This window comes from Leguminivora glycinivorella, chromosome 26, assembly GCF_023078275.1.
Source record: "Leguminivora glycinivorella isolate SPB_JAAS2020 chromosome 26, LegGlyc_1.1, whole genome shotgun sequence".
NCBI lineage: Eukaryota > Metazoa > Arthropoda > Insecta > Lepidoptera > Tortricidae > Leguminivora > Leguminivora glycinivorella.
In genome coordinates, this window is record NC_062996.1 from 11256159 (window position 1) to 11277365 (window position 21207).

General features: G+C 39.8%; 1 protein-coding gene across 1 annotated transcript in view; it reads left to right on the top strand.

Moving 5' to 3' along the window:
- The first annotated feature begins 1293 nt into the window (after window positions 1–1293).
- The window catches only part of LOC125239755 (protein mahjong), an 85823-nt gene continuing 65909 nt past the window's right edge, over window positions 1294–21207 (top strand). The window contains exons 1-4 of the mRNA XM_048147425.1: window positions 1294–1638; window positions 3304–3454; window positions 4973–5110; window positions 6952–7076. Coding sequence (XP_048003382.1) covers window positions 1541–1638; window positions 3304–3454; window positions 4973–5110; window positions 6952–7076 — 512 coding nt within the window. The 5' untranslated portion in view covers window positions 1294–1540. The remainder of the gene's footprint in view (window positions 1639–3303; window positions 3455–4972; window positions 5111–6951; window positions 7077–21207) is intronic.

Here is a 21207-nt window from a genome sequence, read left to right on the forward strand (position 1 = left end):
AAATTTTCTAAGTCTCTGGCGCCTTAGTAAATACTATGGGAAAATTCGCAACTTCGTACTGCTCTAACTCCTAAATAAGTAGGTTTTTCAAGCAACTTCATTCTATAAAAGATGCTTATTTTAATGCAATCTTTCATGTTTTTAAATTATAAACACTCAAAAATAATAAATGAAAATTTTTAACAAAAATTTTCTAAGTCCTAAAATCAGGCCCCTTTTGCTTATACCCCAACCGTCCATACACAAACCACTTGCTCTTGCTTGGTGGCCTTGAGGAACGGGACAATGACGTCATCTTTTTCGTGCAGGCAGCCCGTAGTAACGAGTTATTAGACGTTATCACGTCAAAAAGTTAGTTATTTTTAAGGCTGGCGTCCGCTAGGCCCGCCTAGTCAAATCCATAGTACGATACCATACGATAGTACTCTTTATAGTTTATACTGTGTCAAATCTCAATATTCGCCTTCTGCATTTACTATGAAACCGCCTTTATGACTTATAGTAAATGTATGGAAGACTCGATTCGGAGTGAATAAACGCTAGTCTTTACAAGGAAGCAAGGCAATATTGTTATTACCCACATATGCCAATATTCATACCCGAGACCCGAGCAAACGAAAACCGATACCTATAGGAATATCGTCGGTGGTCAGCATCGATGTCGGAAAAGCGTGTGGATGTGTGTAATGTGTATTCGGTGGTATTTGATTTGGCATAAACTCTTTCAATTTATCACATACACCGAACGTCTGGAGCCACTACGTAGGGTGTACAATTAGCTCAGAAAGATATCTTAAACAATATACTGCAAATAAAACTAAATACTAATTTATTATTTACGCTTTAACAAAAAAAAAATTGAATAGGTACATTAGATACATCATTCTGTTTCAGTTGAATTGAAAAATCCACTACGTCCAAAATTAAGTTTGAATTTCTATGAGAGCCTATTAAAAGCTGAGTTTGTGTGGCATTGCATGACCAGTTCCAATGAGGGTAATGAGTGTTAAATAAAATCCTTCCAGCTCCAGCAGAGATATTGCTTATTTTAGTTTTGCACTATTTTCCCATTGACATTTAATGAAACAGCTGAAATATAAATATTTACATTTATAATAATTTATTTTATTTGAGGATTTTCAGTTTTCCCTGGCAACATTAGGAAACAATGACATTTTAGGAGCGTTTTTCCGATTTTTCTGATGCAAGACTCTATTCATGAAATTACGCAGTTAAAAACATTTTGGTGATTAATGGAGGCAGAATGCCCTAGTTCCAGGGTCATTCGAGTATGAAAAAAAAAAGAGTACGCGGTATAAAGACAATGCGTTTGTGATTATAACGATAAAACGAATTTATTTGTAAAATAATATATAATTTTTTACAATTGTAAATAAAATAATGTACAAATTGATTACAAAAATCGTCGTATACAAGGAAGTGTGAAAAATTGTGTTTTCATTTTTTCATGTCCGTGACAGTTGTGTGCAAGGTTATAAATTAATAATTTTGTGAATAAGATACTTTTTTGTGGAAAATAATGGATTCGGCGCCAGCCCAGGAGGTCACGGAGCTGCTGAAGCAATGGGAGGAGCAGCACACGACGCCGAACTACGATCCTATACCTACTTTGACGAGGTAAGACGTTTTTGGAGACTATTGGGAGAAACGTCAAAATTGGCACATTGTAAACTGAAATCAACGTGTGGATTGTTATTTTTGGTCGCGGAGACAAGTACCCTGCTCCCACTGGCCACATGTTCGCCAAATTACTGAAATGGAGTTCCATATGTTCTATGACCACAGCATAGCTGAAATCTCTAGTTAACTAGAGATTTCAGCTATATGAAATCATTATTTGTGTTGAAGTATATTTATTTTGCAAGTTAACATGTTAAAACTTGTTGATGAGATTAAAGATATCACCATGTTGTGTAATTAAAATCTGGAATTTTCCATTAATTACATAATTTATATAATATACATAATTATGTACCTATATTTTACTCTGCAGAAGATCTAACCACCTCTTTATGGTATGAATATATTAATACTTGAAGTATGAGAATGAGTATGAACTATTATTTCCCATTTTATTCATAAATTATTTACACAAGAATAACAACATAGTACATTTTCCTATAATGACCACAGACTCATCCCAGAAACACAAAAATGACATGTATCCAATACAAATACTCTTTATTTCATGCCTCAATACAGGAAACAATATGTGAGTGTGCACGGGAAAACATCCCACTTTGTTGATTGCTATAAATTGAAATTGTAAATCTCACCTCATCAATAGTAACTGACAAAGTGGGACATTTTACTAAACACACTCACATATAGTGACTATACACAGCAGCTGAAAAGAGATAAAACAACAGGCAGTATTATTGCTAAAAAGTGGACTAAAATAAATAAATAGTAAATAAATATTGGGGACACCTTACACAGATCAACTTAGCCCCAAACTAAGCAAAGCTTGTACTATGGGTTCTAAGCGATGATATACATCGAGAGCTAGGCGATGATGACGTTCAAACTACTTCATAGCCGGGTCCATACAGGGTCAGGTACTGCATTTTTAACGACCCTGTAAAGCTACAAAAGGAATAACACCAAACAGATAAGGACAAAACTATTGGTCCCTGAATTTCTGTCAAACTTAGCTTCTTTAGGTAGTTTCTATTCTGTATAATGCTACTATTATTTATTTTGTTGAAGTAGGCTTATTTAAATTAATTGAAGTCCTATGTGTAGACTTATTAACTAACTAACTAGGCTCTGTGATCCAAAAAGGATCTTGGTCTCCAAAACGAGAGCATGCCATTTATCCCGATCCAGCACAGCTTCCTGTCAATTATCGGCTTGTAGCTGACACAGATCTGCCATCACACTGTACTATGTATAGACAAAGTCATATGTAACTCCGTATAAACAGATAGTCTAAGAAAAAAACGTACCTCAGTACCATACAGAAAAAGGTACGGTGGGCTAGATGGCATTACACCTTTGGGGTACGCTCAGCTAGATGGCGCTAATATTAATATTTGACATTTTAACACATATCAAGCTAAGAATATGGTCCAAATTGTCAAAACTGAGGTTCAAAAGTTTTAAGCCTGTGTCAAGAGATGGTAGTCTATGCACTGTGATTACACATTTTACTTCGACAGTAACTCTATAATACTCAATCCTCTTTGGTATAGAGAACATCAAAACTCTAAGCCATGGGTGGTTAGGTGCTAGATAATCTATTAGCGACACAGTTTTTAAATTTAGCTTTAACTTTTACAGGATAGCAGAAATAATAGAAGCGGAGACAGAGAACTTCATGAAGAAGGACCCGGACCCGTTCGACGAGCGCCACCCGTCGCGCACCGACCCCGAGTGCGCGCTCGGGCACGCGCTCAAGGTCATGTTCAAGAAGGACTCCTTCATGACCAAGGTGCGGCTTTAAATTGGTCACTTACATTACTCTGTTACATGGAATTACCCTGAAGTTGTGAACTCTGCCAGTGTTAATCAATTAGACTAGACAAACTATCTAAGAAGTGAAATCGTGCAAAGTAAACTATGATTTAGACGTACCAGCATCAGCTGCCTGTCTAAAACGAAATAATAATAATAATAAGAAATTTTGATTTTGATTTTGCGGGATATTTATATTGGCATAGTTAAGTGACATCTAGCGACAATCACGCGTCAACTAGCGTAAATTATCAGTACTGCTACTTGTTAATAGATGTCGCGACGAACGAAAAGTCTAATGGGAATAAATGGGAAAGTGTGTGTCTGTTTGTTTGTCCGTCCTTCACGGCAAAACGGAGCGACGAATTGGCGTGATTTTTTAAGTGGAGATAGTTGAAGGGGTGGAGAGTGACATAGGCTATTTTTTGTCTCGTTCTATCCCCCCACTTCCCTAAAATGAGAGGTGGAAGTTTGTATGAAGCATTCTGCAATTTTCGAATATAACGCGAGCGGGGCCGCGGGCAAAAGTTAGTAATTTATAAAAATACAATATCTCCACAACTTTGAAAGAATTCAAAACTTAAGTAATTCACATAGTGATTATTTTTATGCCCATGAAGCTGAAACCTAGTTAGTTATAGTTTTGCCATTTACTGATCAGAGTTCTGTGCGACATGTGATGTTATTTCTAAACCAATATCAACAATAAGTCATACCAAAACAAAGTCTCAACACAATCCAATAACATAAACTATTACCAAAGACATATGTATAACTCTATACAGACAGAAAAAGTCTAAGAAAAAAATGTACCTCGGAACCATCAAGAAAAGTGCACGGTCGACTAGATGGCGCTACACCTTTAGTTGATTCTCGGCTAGATGGTGCTAATAATTTTAACCAAATTGTATATGGGCCAAATAGGGATGACGATTACATTAAAAAAAATAGCATTCTGTTTAGTCCGTCAGTTAGATCGTCCAAAAATACTGAACACATATTTTTCACTATTTCTAATTAATGAAAAAATACAAAGATCAGAGCATCAAAGTACCTAGGCGTGACGTCACGCTAAACTTCAACGCACTGTACCGTCGTCATTTTTCGTTTACGAGAAAAAATAAAAAATACGTGTCTAAAATTCTTTGATAACTAACGGACTAATTCGTTTTTTTTGTCGTCTCGCCTATTGTCAAATTTGAGGTTCATAAGTTTCAATCCTGTTTCAAAAGGTGGCAGTATATGCACTACACATTTACACATTACACACTACACATTTTACTTTTACAGTAATTACAATACAATACAAATATTCTTTATTGCTCACCAATATAACAGGATGACGTTAAAAAAATAAGCACATAACTTGAATTAAGTAGACAACAGGCGGTCTAACGGTCTTATAGCTAAAGTAAAGAGCGTTCTCTTCTCTTTTTATTCTCTATATGTATACTTTTTTTTTATTTACTCAATCCTCTTTGCTATCACGTTGCAGCTAGTCAACGACTACGTGCGAGACACGTACTACTCGCGGCAGAACATCACGGGCCGAGACGTGCACAAACTCAACGTGGCCGCCTGCAGACTTACCCTGGACCTGATGCCGGGCCTGGAGATGAGCGTCGTGTTCCAGGTAACGTAGACTACGTGCCAGCTACGTGCAGACACGTGCCAGCTACGTGCGAGACACGTACTACTCGCGGCAGAACATCACGGGCCGAGACGTGCACAAACTCAACGTGGCCGCCTGCAGACTTACCCTGGACCTGATGCCGGGCCTGGAGATGAGCGTCGTGTTCCAGGTAACACTTAAAGCTCGGCCACACATGCGCGTTATGAAAGCGTAGGCGGAGTGCAGTGGAGGAAGATTTTGAAATTGGAGTAGGGTTGCAAAAAAACGGTTTTTTTTCTGGCTTGAAAAAAAAACATGAAAAAAACAGTTTTTTTTCTGGAGTATGTTTTTTTTCTAATATACGAAATCTCAAAATTTGCAAAGCAGTTAATACTTTTATACGGTTTTTTAGACTTAATGTTAACTATTAAACGAATTTAATCAAATAACTTTAATTTCTGGTCTTATAAAAGTAACATTTACGAAATATGTAGTTGGTAGTCATCACTATTTTCTGTTGGCAACACCACCGCCTCTCCACGCTACACGCAGCATCGGGGATTCCCCAATAAACGTTTGTATACTGAATGTTAATCGAATTAAAATGTACGTTATTGTTATTGAAACACATTACAATTCACGAAAACCCGTTATTGTCGAATTATTTGTTCATCTGAAAAGAAACCATATTTAGAAAAAAAAACCATGGTGCTCGGTTTTTTTTTCACAATTCTGAAAAAAAAAAAACATTTGGTTTATTTTCTATTTGCAACCCTAGTTTGGAGTAAATCTAAACTAATTAGTAATTTTATATTTTTAAAAACCTTTTTGTTGTTGAAAACCGATAAAATATAATAGACTGATAATCGATTAGTCACAAGAAACCACAGAGAACCTCCTATAGAGTGGCAGTCTTGTATGTTTGGTTCGCGATACGAGTCACCAGTGTTTGGGGTGCGAGGAGCGGGCGGGGAATGTGTTAAGCGCGCTGTGATTGGCCGTTTCAAGGACGGCGGGCAGTCGCGCCAGATGAAAAGGGACAGAAGTATGACTGTCCCTCTACTGACGCGTAAGTGGCCAATGTAAGTTGACCTATGCCGGCTCTGAATAAATTGTAAATATGACTTATTTGTGGAATGTAATGCCGTCTGTTTTTAAATTTGAGCTTCTTGTTACCTTTTCACACCATTTCACACTACAGGTGGACATCTTTAAGGCATCAAAATACCCTTTTCCAATTTTTTTGTGCGAAAAACACGCGCTGCTTTCGGGTCTGTTACTTGGTCGATACTGATCGGGCACGGCGAGCGCCCGCGCTTATATCAGTGCAAATACTAGGAAGGCTGGCGACCGCGAGTCGTCTTGTAATAGATGTCTATAGGGGTTGGTCTGTGCAAGAAACAAATATATTAACCAGAATACTCAGGTCCACACATAGCAAGCACTGTCGCGAGGCAATACCTCGCACCTCCCGATGCTTGAGGCACTGGTCCCACCGCGAGCTAGTAAGCTATGAGCTATCGGCTATAAAAACGAACAAAAGATAATCACTCCCGTGCAAACAAAAGAGACACGGCGACATTGATAGCTCACCGCTGGGCGAGTAACTATAAACATCGCCGCGTCTCTTTTATTTGCACGGGAGTGCTTAACTTTTGTTTGTTTTTATAGCCGATAGCTCATAGCTTACTAGCTCGCGGTGGGACCAGTGCCTATGAGCCGTCGACTATAGTCGTCGACGACTGATATAAAGATGGCGCCTTTAATATTTAGGATATCGGTCCTACATCCGATATCGGATCCGATAATGTGAAAACTTACGTAGTTACGTACTCTAACGCGGAGGTATGTGTATGTTACAGGACAACGACGCGCTGATCCACCGGCTGGTGGGCTGGGCCACCAGCTCCGCGGAGCCGCTGCAGTGCTACGCCACCGGGCTACTAGCCGCCGCCATGGAGGTGCAGGAGATCGCCACCAACTTCAGGTCGGTCCGTGTTAGTTACAGGACAACGCGCTGATCCACCGGCTGGTGGGCTGGGCCACCAGCTCCGCGGAGCCGCTGCAGTGCTACGCCACCGGGCTACTAGCCGCCGCCATGGAGGTGCAGGAGATCGCCACCAACTTCAGGTCGGTCCGTGTTAGTTACAGGACAACGCGCTGATCCACCGGCTGGTGGGCTGGGCCACCAGCTCCGCGGAGCCGCTGCAGTGCTACGCCACCGGGCTACTAGCCGCCGCCATGGAGGTGCAGGAGATCGCCACCAACTTCAGGTCGGTCCGTGTTAGTTACAGGACAACGCGCTGATCCACCGGCTGGTGGGCTGGGCCACCAGCTCCGCGGAGCCGCTGCAGTGCTACGCCACCGGGCTACTAGCCGCCGCCATGGAGGTGCAGGAGATCGCCACCAACTTCAGGTCGGTCCGTGTTAGTTACAGGACAACGCGCTGATCCACCGGCTGGTGGGCTGGGCCACCAGCTCCGCGGAGCCGCTGCAGTGCTACGCCACCGGGCTACTAGCCGCCGCCATGGAGGTGCAGGAGATCGCCACCAACTTCAGGTCGGTCCGTGTTAGTTACAGGACAACGCGCTGATCCACCGGCTGGTGGGCTGGGCCACCAGCTCCGCGGAGCCGCTGCAGTGCTACGCCACCGGGCTACTAGCCGCCGCCATGGAGGTGCAGGAGATCGCCACCAACTTCAGGTCGGTCCGTGTTAGTTACAGGACAACGCGCTGATCCACCGGCTGGTGGGCTGGGCCACCAGCTCCGCGGAGCCGCTGCAGTGCTACGCCACCGGGCTACTAGCCGCCGCCATGGAGGTGCAGGAGATCGCCACCAACTTCAGGTCAGTCTTATTTATTTACGACTAGGGAACAAATCAAATTATTTTATTGAATATTTTTTGATTTGTACTTTTTTTCAAGTAGTCACACTACTATATATAAATTATAAATTGAAATAGATATCATACACGAAAGAAAAAATGACAAGGCCCACTGGTGGCCGAGCCGGGAATCGAACCCGGGTCTTCAGCTTACGCGGCTAACGTCTTCACCACTAGTAGCGGGCGGGTGGTCTAGTGGTGAAGACGTTAGCCGCGTAAGCTGAAGACCCGGGTTCGATTCCCGGCTCGGCCACCAGTGGGCCTTGTCGTTTTTTCTTTCGTGTATGATATCTATTTCAATTTATAACTTATTTATTTATTTATTGCACAAAAATACAAAAAAATGTACAAATGGCGGACTTAATGCCAAAAGGCATTCTCTACCAGTCAACCATAGGGCCAAACAGAGATTCAATACAATGGTGCAGAGAGAAAACAAAAAGGTGATGTACTAAGAAGAAAAGCAAACTATATGTATAGACTACACATACTTTTACAATTAGTCTTGCTACTTACTTACTTATAGCAAACACATATGTAACTCCGTATAGACAGATAAAGTCTAAGAAAAAAACGTACCTCAAAACCATACAGAAAAAGGTACGGTGGCCTAGATGGCAGTACACCTTTGGGGTACGCTCAGCTAGATGGCGCTAATATTAGTATTTGACATTTTAACACATATCAAGCTAAGAATATGGGCCAAATTGTCAAAACTGAGGTTTAAAAGTTTTAAGCTTGTGTCGAGAGATGGCAGTCTATGCACTATGATTATTGATTACACATTTTACTTTGACAGTAGCTCTCTATAATACTCGATCCTCTTTGCTTTTAGCAAACACATATGTAACTCCGCATAGACATCATCATCGTCCTCCTTGCGTTATCCCGGCATTTGCCACGGCTCATGGGAGCCTGGGGTCCGCTTTGACAACTAATCCCAAGGTTTGGCGTAGGCACTAGTTTTTACGAAAGTGACTGCCATCTGACCTTCCAACCCGAAGGGTAAACTAGACCTTATTGGAATTAGTCCGGTTGCCTTACGATGTTTTCCTTCACCGAAAAGCGACTGGCAAATACAAAATGTGCGACCCGGGGTTCGAACCCGCGACCTTCGGAACGAAAGTCGCAGGTACTTACCGCTAGGCTACCAGCGCTTCTACTCCGCATAGACAGCTACAGTCTAAGAATAAAACGTACCTTGGAACCATAAAGAAATAAGTATGGTGTGTATCATGATAGGTACGGTGGCCTAGATGGCGTTACACCTTTGGGGTACGCTCAGCTAGATGGCGCTAATATTAATATTTGACATTTTAACACATATCAAGCTAACAATATGGGCCAAATTGTCAAAACAGAGGTTTAAAGTTTTAAGCCTGTGTCGAGAGATGGCAGTCTATGCACTGTGATTACACATTTTACTTCGACAGTAACTCTCTATAATACTCGATCCTCTTTGCTTTTAGTGAGCATTTTCCTCAAGTCGACAACCATTGTGCTTATTTTGCGTGACCCCAGCTCCTCTACAAAACCTAGCAGTGTTACTAAACATTTCTGGGTGAATCCACGTAAAAGTAACGTGAGTTACGTGAGTTACGACTTCATTGAGTGTTTATTTGAACTACAGCTGCAAATGAAAGGATATATGCATATATCGGGCGAGTAACACTTATTTAGAGATAGATTACCAATTGAACTTGCGTTGTGAATAAATGGAACATGCTATAAAACCGTGACTCGTGTTACTCTTGCCACGGATTGACTCAATATGGCAATGAAACAAAAAAAAAATGTGGTACAACTTAATGAATAAAAAAATCAAATAACTGTCAATACAAAAAAACTTTATTTTATATATTCGTGTCACTATTCCCCACCTTTGGCAGATAATCAGTCACACTCTTGATGAGATCCAATAACTTCTGAGGGTCCAAAATATCCTTCAATGCCTCCAATAGTTGCACAGAGTCCAACCCAACAGTCAGTGGTCCCAAATTGCCAAGATGCAATATATTTTGAGGGTCCAAACTATTTGCTATCGACCCCAAGTCAAGATCATTTGGGTCCACAGTACTTGTTGGTTCCGAACTGCCAAAATGTAATATATTTTTGTATGAGAAACCTGTTTTTGCTTGAGGTGCAGCTAAGGTAGAAACTATGAGACACAGTAAAATCGTTATGAACTTCATAGTTATTTCTTTGAGCGTTGATATGGAAATGAAGAGTGCTTGCGACGTAGGTTTATGTGGAGTGAAAGATAATTTATTTAGTTATAGAGTGTATGTTTGATAGCGCATGAAATTACTGTCACAGATTTGTGACCTCTTCACAGAAGTATATTGTTTCTTAACATTTTCACGCCTAAATCTATTCAGATGAAATGTAGCATGGAAATAGATTGAGTCCCGGTACGGACATGGGTAGTTATCCATACTAATATAATAAATGGGAAAGTGTGTGTGTCTGTTTGTTTGTCCGCCTTTCACGACAAAACGAAGCGACGAATTGACGTGATTTTTTAAGTGGAGATAATTGAAGCGATGGAAAGTGACATAGGCTTTGTAGGACTTGATGGAGAGTTGTAGTAGGTGGCGATCACAATAGATCAGAAATGGTCGCAGTGATACATAAGGCGCCCTGAAGCCTTACATAGCCCCTAATCAAGAAGAAGAAGACATAGGCTACTCTTTCTAACGCGAGCGAAGCCGCAGGTAAAGCTAGTAAAAAGTAGTTTAAAAAGTTTCCATCATCTGGGCGCATGGTGGCATCTTCTGGGCGAGCTCACTCCATCGTAGGCCACGTCTTTGCATTTGGCTAGTCTGTGGCCAAGAGTAAGCCCATTTATAATTTAAAAAAAAAGTTTGAAAAGTTACCTAAAACTTTACGTTACGTTATTCTACGCGGACGAAGACGCAATATAAAGCTAGTAAAAGTATAATAAATTCATCGTTTTCATATATTTCTTACAATAACAGTTTGATAAAAACGTGTTATTTTACTTAACCAACTGTTCAAATACTACTTTTCAATCGATTTCATATTTAGATTCGTTGATATAGTCTGACAAACACAACTTGTCAGATATACGAAGACTGTATTCGCCAGCTATAATATCCATTAAGGTGCAACAGGAGGCATCAATTCTCCATACATACGCTCTCCACTATTTCCTCCCTTGTTTTTGAACGTTTTTTTTCAACCCATTATTATTATAGTTTACCTTTTGATTCTTTTATTTCTAAAGCCTATCAAAGATATCCAAAAACGGCTTAATTGATTATGCCGCTAAAAAGGGCATGATATTCAAAAATTGATAACGTTTTGGGGCATTTTCAGAACTTGGGACACCCCAATTATCGTAAGTTGTTAACAAAAATTAAGTCGCTGTCAGTTTTGTGACGACAATTAAGCATAAAATCTGTCTAAAAATTTACTTTTTTCACATTCTGAATGTTTAAGAGATTATCGCTTAAAGTTTATGTAATTAACACAAGAACAATATTTTATAGAAATTTTATGCTTAATTATTGTCACAAAACTGACAGTGAGTTAATATTTTTGAACAACTTACGCTAATTGGGGGGTCTCAAATTCTGAAAATGCCCATAGTCATAAATTAAATATAACAAGATCATACCATCCCATACATTAAAATGCGACCGCCTACGAACGCGCTTACACTCCACCACACATAGATGGCGCCACAAAAAAAAAGTCTTGTAGCTTTCGATTATACTTGTAGATGGCGTTAAGTGTCACTTTTGACATAGATTTACGGCTCGGAATTGACACTTAATGCCAATCTACAAATAATCGGTGGCAACAAGGCATTTTTTTGTGGCGCCATCTATGTGTGGTGGAGTGTAAGCGCGTTCGTAGGCGGTCGCATTTTAATGTATGGGATGGTATGATCTTGTTATATTTAATTTATGCCATAGTCAAAAAACCTAAACAGTCTGAAGTCTGACACAGATTATTTCATTGTTATTCCGTTCAGACTCTCATGTTCGCATTGGTTAAGTTTTGGAGGAGGAAACAGTTGAGACCGGCACTTTGATTTTAAAATATTCTTCCCAATATCTTTCAATTGAGTTGTCCTTAAGGCACTGGTCCCACCAAAAGCGAGTACTAAATTATAATAATAATATAATTTCTTTATTTTACCCGATTTCAATTTACCCGAGGCCGAGGTAGGCCAAAAATGAGATGGCGGAAAGACCTGGACTCATTTTGTGGCGATTGGCGGGAGCATGCAAAGAACCGTGACGAGTGGCGGAAAACAGGGGAGGCCTTTGCCCAGCAGTGGGAAACAATATAGGCTATAAAAAAAAAAAAAAAAAAAAAAAAAAAAAAAAAAAAAAAAAAAAAGAATTCTTTATTCAGATTACTACGATCCATTGGTTAGTAACATAGTGGCTTATCTTATAATATATTAACATTACTCTCTCGCGATTCTAAAGCGATTAACATTACTCTCTCGCGCTATCATCGCGTCTCCTTTATTTACACGGCAACGACTATCTTAGCATAAATTAAATATAACAAGATCATACCATCCCATACATTAAAATGCGACCGCCTACGAACGCGCTTACACTCCACCACACATAGATGGCGCCACAAAAAAATGCCTTGTTGCCACCGATTATTTGTAAATTGGCATTAAGTGTCAATTCCGAGCCGTAAATCTATGCCAAAAGTGACACTTAACGCCATCTACAAGTATAATCGAAAGCTACAAGACTTTTTTTTTGTGGCGCCATCTATGTGTGGTGGAGTGTAAGCGCGTTCGTAGGCGGTCGCATTTTAATGTATGGGATGGTATGATCTTGTTATATTTAATTTATGATCTTAGGGACCATCCACACTCATAAGGCAGCGTCCCCACTTAGGCGTCGCGTGTCTCGTGGCGCGCAACGGACGTCTCCGCCACGCCGCCTGAATGTAATTCAAAAAACGTCTCCTCAGTACATTTTGTATAGGAAGGAGAATTACATTCTTAGGAATCGGATGAACTGAGTTTACCAGGATAAGCTGGTGGATCAGTCTAAGTGATTCCGGTGGACGGAATGATCGAAACTGTATTTGTAGAGTCCAACTGTAGAGTCAGGTTAACATGCTGTCATTATTGGAGTGCAGTCAAGTCAGCCTGCTGTCATAACTGGAGTCCAGTTAGGTTAGCATGCTGTCAACACTGGTTTCCAGGTAAGTCAGTTTTTTGTTTGTCCACATTGGAATCCAATTAGGTCAGAGATGACCTAGATGGAACAAATTTTTTTCTGACCTAATTGGCAGGTGACGTAAGTGGAATAATTCCAGGCGGCGTGGCGGAGACGTCCTTTGCGCGCCGCAAGACATGCGTCTCATGAGTGTGGATGGTCCCTTATGTTCGTTTCTATCGCGGATAGCTCATAGGGTACTCGCATTTGGTGGGGTCAGAGCTTACGCACAATTTTCAAATAAATCTAGTCAGTAACACGAGTACATTAAACTAAAATTCTCAACTAGAGAGGGGGCTCCTTTCAACTTTAGCATTTCGGCTCCAGTTGCCTCTTAATAAGAAGTTTGTAGTGATGTGGCTAAGACCGTTTTCACATTATCCGATCCGATATCGGATGTCGGAAGGATTTCAATAGAAAAAAATCCAAGATGGCACCTGTAATGTATGGGATATCGGTCCGACATCCGATATCGGATCGGATAATGTGAAAACGCACTAAGGCGTATCGTTTTCCTTATGTAGGAATGGGTTGATTCGATGGATGATAATAATGAGCATAGAAATAGTTTGAAGTTTTTGAATCGTTTATTAAATTTTACGTTAATACCGTTGTCTTTTCGTTTTCTGATCAATATATACATAATTCGTACATACAAATAATCCAAAAAACTTTGTGCCAAAATTGTCACTGCCTTCAGTATCCCCTGACATTAATCTTGAAAACAATGTGGAACAAAAAAAAAAAATTTCTACATTTTAGATGGTTTAGTGTTAGCTTTTGACGCCCCCTCAGTCCCCCCACCTCCACCCAAAAGCGGCACGATATATTTCTGGAACAAATCCTTAATCCATCCAACAATATTCAGAGGGTCCAAGAACTTCAAAAGACTCTTTTCTTCAGACTCCTCAGATGCCGCCATTACAGTAACTATGAGGCACAGTACCAGAAGAACTTTCACGTATTTCATGGTAGCTTCACTTATGCGGCCGGACGGTGTTGGAATGAGGAGGGATTTTACGTATCGAGTTTTATATATGAAAAGTGTTAATTTATATTTAGTTATTGGACTTGTATGTTTGATAGTGCGTGAAATTACTATGTCACAGATTTTAACAATTGTCTTGTATAGATAAAATAGTAATTTCACAACGTTATGTTTTCTTGTTCTACATAATGTACGTATTTGTTCTACATGGTATATACAATAGTATTTTATGCAATCGTATGTATTGTTTTGTGTCGAACATTGCCACCGGTTGTAAACAACCATACGTCCCGCCTGATGGCAAGCAGTCATCGGATGAGTTCTTAACCTTAAATACGAGGGGCGACTGAAAAAAAAACTCAACAATGAAAGAAATTATTAAAGTAAATATTTTATTTTTTTAATTTTGTCCTTTCGTTTGAGCAAACACTGCTTTAATACCGCCAAAAAAAATATTTTTCTTTCACTTGAACATTGCTTTTTACCGCCTTGCTTTGATTGTAAATCGGTAAAGCGGCGAACAAGTAAGTCTTTTTTCAAATTTAAAAATAGAAAATACTCGCTCATAGTCAGGTCGACACGCTCACAAAACGAAACGCTCATAGATATCTATCTCTATCGCCACAGTATAATAAAGAGTACGATCGTCCAGTATGGCCACTCCCGCTCCCCGCTGAAAGTACCGCCCACCCCTTCTCGGTTACCTCACAGTTACCGCCTGTCACAAACGCGAACAGTCGACCTGTCATATCTCACTCATACAAGCATGGTACACGTTCACCTACACGAGCTTAGACTGTGTGCTAGGAACGCGCCTCTTTCATGTATTTGATCGCTAGTGTCCGAGGTGTGCCGCGGCTTAGCAGGCAGGGTCACTACCGACTGAGCCAGGTCGTCACATTATATTTCTTCAGTGCCTTCTCGCCCATTCTTAACCATTTTAGTTCTTGGGGAGGAACTTTTAATAAAATTAGTCTGTTATGCGAAAATGACGTATGAAACAAAAACTAAATACAATTTAATAAAAAAAATATAGGATTTTCAAGAAATAAAACTATGAAAACGGATTAAATCGCGTATAATGAGTTTAAAATACATCCCGTCGTTTCGAACTCTTTACAGCGTTCGTGGTCAACGGGTGGCGGGGTGGGTTTCCATAGTTTTATTTCATGAGTAACTATCGCGGTAACCGAAGACAATTTTAGGATTTTCAAATCAATTAATTTGAAATAAATGTCTATAGATATATTATCTGCTGCGATGAATCAAATTCTCCATTCAGTAATAAGCTTCTTCAGTTACCATTCGTCTTCATCAGAATCTTCACCATCTCTCGATTGCGAGAAGGCACTTGAGAACGTACTCGCCACACCCTTCACCAGGCCCCATAACGTCGATGGCTTCAGCACAGCCTTTATTATCATTGACGGTAGCCCCGACCTCTCTTCCAAATCTTCTGCTGACATCGCAGATATTAGGAGACAGAGCAGCAAAAATACTTGCAATTTCATTGCTATTTTTGATATGTAAAGTATTTCTGTGTGTTTAACGCGAGGTCTATATAAGGAGTGGAGCGGCTATTATTTTATTGCATGAAATTCTTATTTTACAGATTTTATAAGTGACTTGTTTTGATAAAGTGATAATTTCACGGTCGTATTACATGTTTTCTTTTGATAATGAAGGCATGTAGGGTAAATAACCACAAAATTGAAATTTTGAACCCCCCGGCCGCATAGTGGATCGATTTTCATGAAACATGGCTGAGAACACCTTGTGTACCATGTTTTATGCAAAATAAATATTTGATATTTGAACACTCCCGACTAACTCAGCTTTCAAACGAAAAAGAACTAAATCTAGAGCTACGATGCCACAGACAGACACACACACACACACACACACACACACACAGACAGAAAGACAGACACGTCAAACTTATAACACCCCGTCGTAGAACTATATTACCCATGTCAATAGAACCAAATATGTAATACAGAATAATTAATTAAAAATTCATGTCATTATGTATTGTATCAGTACAATTTCAAGTAAAAAATCAATATTCTATCTCTTGTAGTGGATCCTCAATACAATGATTTCAATTACAAATAGAATCCATTAAATAATGACTTATATGAATGGTTTATATGAATTATACTCTGGCACGACCACGTTTTCAGCAAAACAAGCGTCAATTTTAATGAAAATGTGTCGCGGGTGTTCTTATGGTGTTACGATCACCCTCGTTTACCATCAAGCGGCCTGTTTGACGTTTGCCTCCTATCTACGAGGTGCAGTCCAAATGTCTCCGGCCCGACAAATATGGCGGAAGAGTTTAAAAAAAGTATGGATATCATTGTGTTCGTCATTTATTCCACTTTTTTGGTGTATAGTTTCTTTAGGTGTCTGTTGGCTGTAGGCTTTTTTTACGGTGTTTAGTTCTAGGTTAGTGCCCAAACTTTTATCGTGCTTACAGCGAGATGAGTGAAAAACCGTGAGTTCATGAAACTTGAGACCAGCATAGACACCGCGTAACGAGTTTTATGAATGCAATTGCTACTGTAGATGAAACCATGGTTATGTAAGACGATACTCTATACAAAAGAAAATTAATGGAGTGACAACGTCATGGTGAAAAGGCGCCTAGAACAACCTCGGTCACAAAATGCACGAAAAAAGATAAAGGCTACGGTATTCTAGGGTTGTCACGAAATTCTAACGATTTAAATAAAAGAAGGGTAGACTACGGTAAATAGCAGGTACTACGCAATATTTATTGTCCAGTTACGATAGCAGATTATGCAGAATAGTCTTTAAAAACTTAGCAGAGGCACAAAGGCATCTCCGCAACAATTTCCCCGTTCACGCTGCTTCATTTTACAAGGTTGCTATGACAAAATGTGTCTTAAAAAAAAATTCGGCACCTACCTTATATTCGAAACGTGACCCCAAGTGATTATTATTTGTTCTAAAAACTTTAGGTAGACTGAAGTAGAAAAAAAAAATCTTCGGTTGACGAAGTGACCCGTGCGGTTTAGGCCGATTTTGAGGATAAAAATCTTTATTATTTTTATTAGGTGATGGAGAAGCTTTTAAAGAGATTTGAAAAGTGCTTTGTGACAGAGGAAGACTATATTAAAAAATAAAAATAAAATTGTAAAGATATGTAAGCCCTTTCTTTGTTAGGCCGTAAACTTTTGGACCGCACCTCGTACATACTCGTACATATAATCACGCCTGTATCCCATAAAGGGGTAGGCGGGCCATTTTTTTTTTTAAGTTTGCCCCACTTTTTGTTTTGGATTTGGAATTTTTTATGTGGTTTCCACTCAGAATCGCTAGCTCTTTCAATTCTAATAGGAGAATAAAAGTGTCCCAAGGTTTTTTCCCATTCCGTTACCATTTTTTCATACATTTTGTATGGCGGTAACGGAATGGAAGGTTCGAAAAAATGTATGGAAATCTTGGGACATTTTTTTTCTCCTATCAGGGTCATAAGACCTCGCGATTCTGAGTATTAATCGCGTAAAAAAATATCCATGTTACAAAAAAGTGGGGGGGACAACTTTGAAAAAAATAGAGCAGGCAGAGCACATGAACTACTCAAATTTCAGTGCCACTCTTGGCAAAAGGGGGTTGAAAGAAATCCAAATTGTGACATTGCAGTGACAGGTTGCCTACGCCACAATTTAACCCATATCCCACAGTCGACTTCTACGACACCAACGGGAAGAAAGGGGGTGGTGAACTTCTTAACCCGTCACGACACGGAGCCTCCTATCTCATTAAAAAAAATACCCAGATTAGACTATTACGGTGTTTACACGGGCAATACAATTGCCAGCAATCTACATATTATTACCATTGCCGCGTTTGTCCAATGCGCACCAACTAAATATGGAGCAAACGCAGCAATGGTACGTAAATTGTTTGGATATTGTGTTGCGTCTAACAGCACCTTTATACCTCTAACATTATTTAATTTAAACTATAACAAATCCATAATATAAAACAAGAACGTATATCAACTGTGAAATTAATCTTTTATTAAACAAGATATTTATAAAAAATAATTTCACGCACTATTTAACAACAAAATACTCTATTATATAAACCAATATTTTTCAACTCTTCGTATTTTCACGCCACTGAAGATAACAGCAATGTACTTCAAAACGTTGTTGCTCCTGAGTGTACTGGTGGCCGTGATGGCGGCGCCGCAGTACGAGGAATACGAGGACAGGGCCGGCTTTTTCAACGGCTCGAAGATCCTGGGCTCACTCAAGGGCTACTTCACCCCGGAGAGGGTGGCCAGCCTCGTCAACGCCTTGATGGAGCTGATGCCCGAGTCGGCCCAGGCGAGAGGCGGGGGGGACTATTATTAGACGGAGCACCTGAAACAGCCGAGAACAGTGCAAACTTTAGAATTTAATATGACGAAGACATCAGTTTCGTTTTGATATTGAAGCCATAATATAGGTACTTTGAAGGCATTGTATAATATAACTTTATAATATTTGTGTTGGTAACCATTGGTACTATAAATTAACTGTTTTTTGGCTGTGTTATTGCGTTTTGGATATTAAAGATTTTCAAACAAACCTACCCTTTTATAACAAGGTAAAATTATAAGGTTCTCCCCCTTTCTTCCCCTAGCTACCCTGCACTGCAGTCTCGCAATAGAGTATTTTCCTAAATATAAAATATTTTATGCAGTTTGTAGCCGGCTAGTCAGCGGAGAAATAAAACAAAGGTTCTATAAGTAAATAACAATATAATTAAAAATATATACAATAAATTAAGAGATGTCTGTCAGTACGCGAGTAGGTAGTAAAAGATCGTCACTGGCCTCAACGTTCCTTCTGCTGGTCTTCGTCTAGCCGTATACGTGGTCTGTCCGCAGGTGCCACTGCGCGAGTTGTACAGAAACCAAGCTGAAGATGTTCCAGCGCTGAGTAGTATAAGCAGCGATGTTCAGCAAAGTTCTTCTTAAATTTTAAAGTAGAAGAAAGGGCTGCAACAATCGTGCGTGCTTAGGTCTGCAGTCGGAACCTAGCCCAGGCCTTATTCGCTTTCGCGAAACAGTGACGTACAATAAGACTTGGATTAGGTTTCAACATTAAACGAATAAACTTAACTATTTACACATATTATACAATTATAAGTACCTGCATAAGAGGCAGCCCAACACAAACACACTGTTTTTACAATAGAAGTATTTCTTCACAAGTTTTAAATGCAATGAAATAATTAGCACTTGAAATGTATATGAGCCTTCCCCGGCAGAGAAAATTTTGTTCAAAAAAACAAAAGACGCGTGATATGGCCGTACTTTTTCTTCTTAGCGGCCAGTGCGCGCGGCGACTGCAACATGCAGGTTTGCCATGTTACAAGTGCACGAAATTAACCACCAGATAATTAGAAGAAAAAACCGGTCAAGAGCGTGTCGGGCCACGCTCAGTGTAGGGTTCCGTAGTTTTCCGTATTTTTCTCAAAAGCTACTGAACCTATCAAGTTCAAATTTTCCTAGAAAGTCTTTATAAAGTTCTAATTTTCTGATTTTTTTCATATTTTCTCATCAATAATCAGCGATTTTTGCACCAAACGGATCTAAGGCTGTCTGTCCACTGGAGCGGAGCGAGACAGTGGAGCTGTGAGCGAGACAAAAATCCACCAATAGAATATTCTATTCTCCGCTCTTATGATATTCTATTGGCCACCGCTCCGCCGTCTCGCTCCGCTCCAGTGGACAGGCAGCCTAAGGGGCCTTAGCGAGAAAGTTTCTATAGGGGATTAATTCACGCGTACATTTTACCGCCTGTTGGGGCGTTGGCGACTGATAGGTATGGCAGGAACAGCAGGCAGGTACTCTTCAATGACTCTTCTTATTTTTGATTTTACGAAATGATTTTATTTTACTTAATTAACACGTTCGCTGCGGCAAGCCAAAACCTTAACCCAAAATCTAGTGCGTTACGAGGCCCAATCCGCCCCGTAATAGTTTACACCGTAGTGCGTTACGGGTATAAAAGTGCCCCGTACGCCTAAGTCTGTTAAAAGTGCTGTAAGTTCCTGAAATATTCGATTTTCCAATATTTTTTTCGACTAACTGTAAGAGTATGAAATTTTCTACGTCTCATTATCCCCGCACGTGGATACGATAAAAACTCACATAATTATATAGAAAAGAAAATACGGGGTTATATTATCCCCGTATCGCACTAAAATTGAAAAAATACGGGGGTTAGTACACCCCGTAACGCATGTAATGTATTAAGGTCGATAAATTAGTAGTGATGGGAAATAAAAATATCGATGTATATTCTGTATTAATAAAAAAATTACACATCAAAAATATGATACTTCGCACTCTTGTATTTTTGTGAAAGTAGTTAATATAATTAAGTAACAAAGATACATAAAATAAGATAAACCACCACCGTTTTTACATATTAAAAACATATATTTAATTAGATGTCAATTTGTGGTGATTTTGACGTTTATTGTGTGGGATAACCTTTGTTTTTGGAATATAGGTAGTAGTTCTAACGTGTGGTTCGAGCGCTTCATTTTTAATTTGCCGATAACAAGTATTTCAGTAAGCACTGCACTAGCGATACCTGTGCCCACAACCCTGTACGGGTCAGCAAATCCTTTTACGGGGTTCACAGAGACCCGTATCGCACTAGAAGGTATTTTTTGTCCCCTGGTCGGTACGGGGTTCCTGAGACCCCGTATATAATTAATATATCAATAAATAATACTTTTGAACAGAAATCCAAATGTATATTTGTCATTTTCGTAGTTGTAAAAATGACCAAAATACAGCTTCCGCACCAGCGGAGTGAACACGATTTTTCTCACCCGCACTGATTGATGACAGTGTACGGGGTTCAAAAACCCCCGTAACGCAGTGAACGTGTTAATGAATTTTAACAATTATTTGAGATGTGGGGTAAACGTAACCTCGTTGAGTTTAACCCCAGTAAGACACAAGTTTGCGCGTTTTCCGCAAAGAAAA